General features: G+C 35.9%; 1 protein-coding gene across 1 annotated transcript; it reads left to right on the forward strand.

Moving 5' to 3' along the window:
- The first annotated feature begins 710 nt into the window (after positions 1-710).
- On the forward strand, positions 711-8,845 carry LOC140801242 (peroxisomal nicotinamide adenine dinucleotide carrier-like). Its single transcript, XM_073156260.1, has 11 exons — positions 711-897; positions 999-1,166; positions 1,247-1,321; positions 1,413-1,543; positions 2,003-2,057; positions 2,410-2,565; positions 3,962-4,030; positions 4,150-4,257; positions 4,414-4,482; positions 7,745-7,799; positions 8,474-8,845. Exons 1-11 carry the CDS (start codon positions 817-819, stop codon positions 8,665-8,667), a joined length of 1,161 nt encoding a protein of 386 aa, XP_073012361.1. The 5' UTR covers positions 711-816; the 3' UTR covers positions 8,668-8,845.
- Positions 8,846-9,148: the final 303 nt, after the last annotated feature.

The raw sequence follows: 9,148 nt of genomic DNA on the forward strand, positions 1-9,148 counted from the left end.
GCTCTCTATATATAATCAGTATAGTAAATAAAATAAATTTTAATTAATTCAAATTAAATTCAAGATCGATTCGAATTTGTTTCAGACTTTATTTGAAATAGATCAAAAGGCTGGAAATAAGCTCGATCTCAAAATAGCTATCTAGTTCTAATCGATTACACCTCCTACACGTATTGGATAATAAAATCAGATCCCTTTAGTCAATCTGCAGGCAATAAGGAAACGCAATAAACGCCAAAAACTATAGTATTAAATATACATTTACTTAGGATGAGACTGGTCGTTGGTAAGTACAAAAATAATGTGAAAATTTTGAATGTTGATTATTTTATGATGTTTGGATAAAAAAATAGAGTGATAAATAAGTTTTTACTCCCATCAAGCTTTTTATATTTTAATTCAGTCTATTTCCTCTTATTGCTTGATACATTCTACCTTTATATATATATATATAGTATTATTTATTCTTATTAAATACTTCTAATTTTTTATGGACTACGAATAAGTTATGAATGACTTCACTATAAACTTGGATTATTTTATTTTCTCTGATTCGTACCAACTAAACACACTATTTGTAAATAATGAGTCGATTTACAAGTATTGACTAAAATATAGGTGGCGACATGTAAAAATATCCAGGTTAAAGATGGTTGACTCGAGATCGAGACTTGACCCGTGCCTTGCGCTTGTCGATCCCGATGCAAAGAAGATTGTGCTACGGGTGGCGGTTGCAACTCGTAAGCCGTGTCCCCTCCGGAAAGGAGGCAAAGAAAATCATTAAAAAAGAGGGGGAGAAAAAGGAAGAAAAGGGAAATGTCGAACGCGGTGGCAAATGGGTTAGCCGGGGCCGGAGGCGGCATTATCGCCCAGATCATCACCTACCCCCTTCAAACGGTATTAGGAAAAACTTCCCTCCCTTCCTCCCATTTCTCTCTGTTTTCATTTTTCCTTTCTATCTGCGAACCAGTTTGTTTCTCATCTGCAATTGATTGCAGGTGAACACTCGGCAGCAGACAGATAGAACTGCCAAGAAGAGAGCGCTTGGTGGCCTGCCTTCGCCATTAAGGGAAAAGGGGGATATTGAGATTGGAAAGGCCCCTGCCGACTCTTCACCCAATAGCAGCAGCAGCAGCAATGGCGGAACCCTCTTCCAAATTCTCCAGGTCTTCTCTCCTTACCTTCCGGTTACGGCCCTTCGACCCCCTCACTTACGTTCCTTGGTTAATTTCGGGTGGCAGTGCAGGTTATCCGATCGGAAGGTTGGGGTGGTCTGTACAGTGGTCTCAAGCCCTCTCTAATAGGCACCGCTGCATCTCAGGTTTGCGTTTCCTCGCCACACGCTGATCCACCCAATTCGTCGTCTCCTTCTACTCATCTGTTACCGACAACAAGGTCTGTTGTGTTATCAGGGTATATATTATTATTTCTACCAAGTTCTCAAGAATAAGGTGGAGGCTGCAGCAGTCGCCCGCAAGAAGAAAGGGCTTGGTGACGGTACCGTCGGCATGTTATCTTGGCTAGTTGTTGCTGCTATTGCCGGGTGGGCCTCTTATCTGCCGCTGTAGATTTTCCTCTCCTCTTCCTTTTACATCTGGATACTCCGTTCCTGAAGAACATGTCACAATTTGCCCTTTCCTTTCTTTTGAAACCAGCAGATATTATTAGTTACGCCTAACATTTATAAACCTGGTTTTGGTCTTTTTTCTTTCAATCATGTCCTTATTAAACCCAACTTCTTTCCCCCTTCTGAAGCTAACTAGGGGGAGGCTGGTAGCTCGTTCTGAATTATGCTCATAATCAACATAAGAACAACCCCTATTCAAACTCTCCCATTGATACCGTCACAGTTTCTTTTATTCAACTTTCAGTTAATACACCATATAAAGTACATAGTAATCTGCACAAACTGGGAAAATTGATCAGATATTTTATGAGTACCTTGATGCTAGAGTGAAGCATCTCCTTTTTTGTTCATCACTGACTGTTGACTCTCTTGCAGGTCTGTGAACGTGCTGCTAACTAATCCAATATGGGTTCTCGTGACTCGGATGCAGGTATATCACTATACATTTAGTTATAATCCAGTGCCTCAATGAAATATGTAGTTCCATAATAGCCAGCTCAAACAGTACTTTCTCAGTACATACGTTGGCACAGAGTGATACAGATGCTATTAAGAACAACTAAATTCGTTTATCTCAACTGCTACACACAATTCTTCTCCATTAGTTGAACACACAAGGAGATAGAATGCACTAAGATGGAAAGTGTTGGTTTGGTTAATAGCATTGATAGTGGTGCCTAAATGTTGGTCTAAATTTTCCTCTTTGTTTGTTTCTGAATATAGGATAGTACCTCTAAATATGATTTGTATATATTTCAGTTAACTCTTTTGTTTTCTCTCAGACACATACACAAGCAGAACGGAAGATTATGGAGGCCAAGAGGGAGGATATGCTCAGGAAAATGTCTGCAACAAACTCAGTTGACATCTCAGATGTTAAGGACAAATTCGTTGGAACTGACTCAATAAAACCTCGTCCTTATGGAACATTTGATGCGGTTAGTGTACCTTACATTTCTTTTAGACAAAAAAGGTTCTGGAGTGTGCTTTTGATTTGTTCATCTATCTGAGCTAATTGGAAAGTATTATCTTATTATATCTTGCATATTGTATTCAACCTTATTTTTATGTCTTGCATAATGCATTCAACTTTTTGGTGCCTTCGGAAAGTATGATCTTTTTATATGTTGCATATTGTATTCAACCTTTTTTTATGTCTAGAATAATGTATTCAACTTTTTGGTGCCTTCAGTCTCTACACAAGTTATACAACAAATAGGAGTGCAAATGGATTTTCATTAGTGTGATACATCTAGTTAAGATTATTGGACATGTTTATAAACTTATAAGGAGATTAGCTGGACCTTAGCTACATTCTATAACCAAACCCTTTGTTTAACGTCCCATGATCTTAGATCTACTGCACAAAATAAGTGGTTATAAGTTCCAACTTTATTGTAAATGTTCGTTTCCACAAAACTCCTTACCCTGTTGTGCACAGTGCGAAATAGTGTTGAGACAAGATAGAATTTGTTGGAGAATGTTAAGAATGTTTGACCAAAATTTTTTTTTAACTTGGGTTATTCTCTAGCACTTAAAAGATGTTAATGTCTATAATTATCTGAAATTTGGTTTTGTTATTGGAAGTTAATTTTTTATCTTTTGTAAATTGTTCTTTGAAAAGTAACTTGTTATCTTCTGGGAAGTTGTTCTTGGGGCCCTTTTTGTCAGACAAGACTTGTAACTTGGAGGACATTTTTTTTTTTTTCATACAAGTTGGAAGCCGTTTAATACATCGAGAAGGGTGATTTGAGCTGATTTGTTGTAATAATCTGCTTGATTATGTTATGGAGTTTCATGACACTAATGTTCTCAAAGATGCCCCCCTCAGTGATGGAGAAGGCCAGAGTTGTGCCCTGATAGTATTAAGTTAGTATAATTTGTCAAAGTCTTGCATTTCTCTGCAATTCAGATACTGTTTTGCAATCCTGAACACTAAAACCAATTATCAATTTTGCAATACGTGGTAATTTTTTTAGTTTTATAGCTTATATGGTTATAGTATCAAGATCCTAGGTTGCTCTTACTTGAAAGTCTGGAACGTTTGAATATGTACTAGTATAATAGTTTGGACTTTGGAAATAATACATATATATATTAAATTAATAAATATACATAGCACTCCTGGACATGTAATGTTGGATTGTACAGTTGTATTTCTGATTGAACTTTGTAACTTATAAGAATATTCATCAATTTGGACTCTTATCAACTAAGTTTCTAATAGTTCATACTTTGGGAATCTTCGAGTGTTGAGATAATGCTACGGAGCTCCTAGTGTTTGTAACACACGTTCTCTTATAGAATAATATAGCAATTTTATCTGCTAGGCAGGCAAGGGAAGTATATGATGAAACAGGCATTAAAGGATTCTGGAAAGGGCTGATTCCAACACTTATCATGGTAAATCTTTTGATTGTCTAATTGGCATAATCTTGTCTTTCAATTTAAAAGTTCAATAGTAGATCATGGATATTACAATGATTGAGCTGCTAACAGTTTTATGCTTATGGTTTTTCCAGGTCTGTAATCCATCAATTCAATTTATGATTTATGAAACATCAATAAAGCATCTTCAGACTAAACGACTGGCAATAAAATCTGGGATAAAAAACCTCACTGCTTTGGAGGTATGCCAACTTTAATTGCAAAATCACCTTATTACTGAGGTTGATTTGATATCACTATGTACTTTTAGGACTTTGATCTCTTTGTGTAGGAGGAAAATCTCCTACAGTACTTCTCTAAGTAATTTTACTTAACTATTCTTTGTTCCTCATGAGTAGGTATTTTTACTCGGAGCAGTGGCAAAATTGGGAGCAACTATCTCAACCTATCCCTTATTAGTTGTCAAGGTATGTTTTACTCTTGGCTTCTTTAAGTGCTTTTCCTTTGATAATGTATCTTCCAATAGCCTGGCAAAAGCTTGGGTAAAGGAAGAATGTTTTACCAGATAACTTGAGCCACCAAAATTTTTGTGAAGTAAATTGTGAAAATAAATCTTCATGGTTTAAGAAAATTGCCACCATGAGACACTATTGCATATCTATTGCTTAGATGCAAAAATATTTATAGGGAGCGATATCTTGCATGATATGATGGTTTATACTTTCTAATCGTTAATTCTTGCCCCACTGGAATTGGTACAATTTAGGAAGAAAACATAGAAATTGGGTAAGTAAAAGACTGTTATAGCTCAATGATTGAGTCATACTAGCTTATGACATAAGTTATAGATTCGATCCCCCATATAAATTAGGGTTCATATTTAATAACTTTTTGACTGGAACATTATATGTGTATGGATTAGACTAATTATAGCCCATTTATTAGGATGATTGATTATATTATCCAATCTATATATTGGAGAGAGGATTAACCTTTTTGTTTAGCCTAATAATTAACTTATGAACTCATAATCTATAAAAAAGAGAGATTGTTGTAGTGATAAATGCATCAATTCTAAACTAATAGAAAAGAAAAGACATTTTAGAAGAAGTGACTCTTATATGTGCGCCTTAATACGATCACTTAAATAGGAGTCACATGTGAGCTTTTAGGTTGGTTCAATTTCACTATGCATATCAAGTGCTTTTTGTTGGATATAGCCACAAACTCACGCCATTAGATCTCCTTGTGCCTTGTGGTTTAAATGGAGGTCTAAATTGGCAAAGACAATAGAATGGGGCTATGATTCAAGTTTACTATCTCTTATTAGAGTAGATAAGTGACATCCATATATTGTCGAGTTTGTAAAAATGAGAGCTTACTTGAGAGCTTAACTACCAAACTGCAAGATAGAGTAATATTAGATTAATTATTTAAAAAATTGAAAATGAAAAATAAGTAATAGCCACCCGCCTTGGTTAATTTATAGTTTGCTAGTGGAGAAAATAAAGGTTCCAGCAGTTGATAGTTTTTGGGATTGGGCGTTTGAAGTTCGAATGCAAATTCCCGAGAGCAGAATGGGTTTCAAAGCATTCAAACGACCTTCCTAGGCATTTGAACGCAAATCACCGAGAGCAGAATGGGTCTCAAGCGTTCAAATGGCCTTCCAGATGTTCGAACGTTCAACAGTGAGGATCCCAAGTCTAGGTGTTTTCTTTAAATGTTTTTCACTTAAGTTGGGTATTCAGACTTGAGCTTGTTTGGTCTAATTGTCAAGTCTAGTCAAGCTAAGAAACCACCTATAAATATATGTGGTGGGCACTTGACTAGTTATGTTGGAATTATTGAATCATCTTCTATCTTTTATCTTCTTTTTCCATGTTTCTTCCTCCTTTGGTCGACTACCCTAGGTCGTCCTAGGCTTTTTCCCTCTTCGATGGTTGGTGCCACTCCCTAGGTGACAGTCCACTCTCTCCCTTCTTTTTCTCTCTTTCATCCTACTACCAACCTACCCTAACTTATCCATATTGCCACCACCCTACTGCCTTAGCCGGACCACCCTGCAACTCTGGCCACCCCTACCCACATTCATTCCGATAAATTTGTTTTCCATCCCAAATCTATGAATCCTCCAAAACCATTCATCGATCCAACCGTTGAATCCAAAGGATCTCATTAACCTTGAAGATTCATAGTAGATCTAGCTTTCGTCTCAAAGATCGGATCTTATATCCGAGGTTATTGTTGAACTCGTACGGATCGTGGGAGCAAGTAGACACCTTTGGATTACTAATCGGAGGCGTGTCTATCATTTGGATGGTGTAATTTAAGAGAAGGTAAAATCTAGCTTTTGCCTCAAAGATCGGATCTTATATCCGAGGTTATTGTTGAACTCGTACGGATTGTGGGAGCAAGTAGACACCTTTGGATTACTAATCGGAGGGGTGTCTATCATTTGGATGGTGTAATTTAAGAGAAGGTAGTATTTATATGAAATAGTGGAAGTTTATATAATCTAGAAGAATAACTATGCTAATGAAATATGACTAAGATGTTTCATATTAAGGGGGAAATGAAAGAGATTATTGTGTACATAGAGATAGAAAACTAATTTCAAGAAAGAACTAGTGGTGGAATGCAAAGGTGTCGAAAGCAATTATTGTTAAAATAGTAGAGAAATAACAGAATTATGAAAGATACATATTCTTTTGGGATCATGCTCTGGTAATATAATGAAAGCATTGGAGAGACAAATTGAACAAATGTTGAGATTGGACTTGTACATGGTATTATAGGTCTAAAAGGAAATTATAATAATGGGTCTTAGAGAACGAACACTCATCATGTTAAAAGATATGCATGTTGGAGCTAGGAGAATTTCTAATTAAATATCCCAATGTGTTGGCTTATGTCCTTTGTTCTGGGTTGTTCATTATGAATTGTTGGAACTTGGAAACCAGAGACAGTAAAATGACCCCAACAGTTCGAACCTCTGTTTCTGCTAGGGTTATTTCTGGAATGCGAGGTGCTTCTGTTTTTGCATTCATAAATTCTTTAACTATAATTTAGGTCTGTAAGATTTTGCATACATTATACTTTTACTTTTGGGCCCAGTATGGTTTTTACAGTTGGATGATTACATCTTTCCACCCCCAATCACACAAACACATATCCCCATGATAGCTACAAAAGCAACAGTCACCAACTCACCTTGGAAAATGGGGAGAATTACCAAATGACTTGTTGACCTTTGTAAGTACTAACATTTGATCTATTACAAAGGCGACTATAGACCAACCAAGGATAACAGTCTTGACTGCTGACTTTTCTTAGTTGTATCATTCAATTTTGTGACTAATTGCTTATCCGCGGTAAGTTGCCCTATTTTTCACCAGGTTTAGTTGGTTCTGTTGGTATTTAAAGAAGCATCTGCAGCAATTTGGTGGAGCCAGAACAAATTTTAAATAGAAGCAATGCATCCATGCTCTCACATGCCAAATAGAAATAGTGTTTTACTTGCTTGCTTAATATCTGAAGTTCTGAACCATGGTATACAACCATGAAGTTGCTTCTAATTAGAAGCAATTTCTTTTGAGAAACTGGCCTGTTTTCTTCCAATTTTCTAACTTAAAATTGCTTTAAACTGTCTCCTTGATTTCATATATCTATGCTTATTTTTTTCTTTTATTTGGTCATTCAAACTCTCATTATTTTCTGAACTGAATGCAGTCTAGGTTGCAAGCAAAACAAGAAATCGGCAGGAATGTCATGTTGAGGTACACAGGTAACGATCTGGCTGTTTGAATATATATATATAAAGTTCCTTCATAATGAACAATATGCTCCTGTAATCCAACAGCCCGGTCCATTTCATATGTTATTTCTTTAACCACAATTCATGCAGTATATGTGATAATGCTCAATCAAATAATGAACTAAAATGCAGTAAATTTTGCTCTTATAATTACTTTCGAAGCCTTTAGTCCCTATTGTTGTATTCAGCTAGTAATCTTTGCTTATAGATGTAAAGTTGGGAAACTCAGTTGCGGAGACACAACATAATTGATACTTGTCATGTTGATATCTTAGATAATTTATGCAAGACTCTTTTTCTGGCCTGTCTCCTTACTTTCCGTTTAGACTGTTTTCATGAGTTTACTTTGGAGCAATGAATCATGACTTGGTGATGAAAAGTAAGGTTCTCTGACTTGGTGATGAAAAGTAAGGTTTGCTTTACTGATCAACCAAATGTTTGAATGATACCAATTTTGTATTGGCCCTATCGTAATATGACTAGGTATTTTCTGATATCCTTGCTTTTATTCTTATCTATTCTTGGTATTTTGTGTAGTTCTACATAAATATATAAGCAAGGGAACTCTTTTCTCTCTTTTCTCGATACTGCAACCGCTTATTCTGTTGTTTGGACTGATATTGTTCTATTTTATTTTTAACCAGGTACTCTGGATGCAATTGTAAAGATGATCCGCTACGAAGGACTTTATGGATTTTACAAAGGGATGGGCACAAAAATCGTCCAGAGTGTTTTTGCTGCGTCAGTTCTTTTTATGGTAAAGGAGGAGTTGGTTAAGGCATTTCTTTTCCTTGCTGATGAAAGCAGGAAAATCCTTGTTAGGTTAAAAAAGGAATAAATTGGTGATTGATGGTATACATTGCATTAACCTGTAAAGGTCTTTACCATTATTACATGGATATTTGTCGGCAGTACTGAAATTTATATCTATTGGATGAAGTAAACATGATTACTAATTCCAATCAAATAGTTAATGTCAGAGAGGCTGAAATATTAAATGCAGGAGGATTCATATATTCTGTTGGGCTTCATTACTTTATTACTTTAAAGTGTTGATTTACTATATAGTATATTTGTTTAAGAAGGGCATTAATTTTTTTTTAATATTTCAAATAATATTATTCATACGGGCTTACTGTTCCTATGGGCTTACTATTAGTATGGGCTGACTGTACGGGCTCACTGTTTACATGGTTACCTGTTGATACGGGCTTACTGTGCACCTGGGTTTAAAGTTCACATGGGCACATTGTTTCATATGGGCTGACTGCTCAGGTGGGCTCACTGTTCATATGGAGGAATTATTAATGATAATTGTA

This window comes from Typha latifolia, chromosome 1, assembly GCF_019914945.1.
Source record: "Typha latifolia isolate L0001 chromosome 1, TyphaL0001v2, whole genome shotgun sequence".
Classification (NCBI taxonomy): Eukaryota; Viridiplantae; Streptophyta; class Magnoliopsida; order Poales; family Typhaceae; genus Typha; species Typha latifolia.

Coding starts and splice junctions, on each gene's coding strand:
- LOC140801242 (XM_073156260.1), top strand. CDS start 817: ATGTCGAACGCGGTGGCAAATGGGTTAGCCGGGGCCGGAGGCGGCATT. Junction 898..998: donor TCACCTACCCCCTTCAAACG/GTATTAGGAAAA, acceptor AATTGATTGCAG/GTGAACACTCGGCAGCAGAC. Junction 7,800..8,473: donor TGTCATGTTGAGGTACACAG/GTAACGATCTGG, acceptor ATTTTTAACCAG/GTACTCTGGATGCAATTGTA.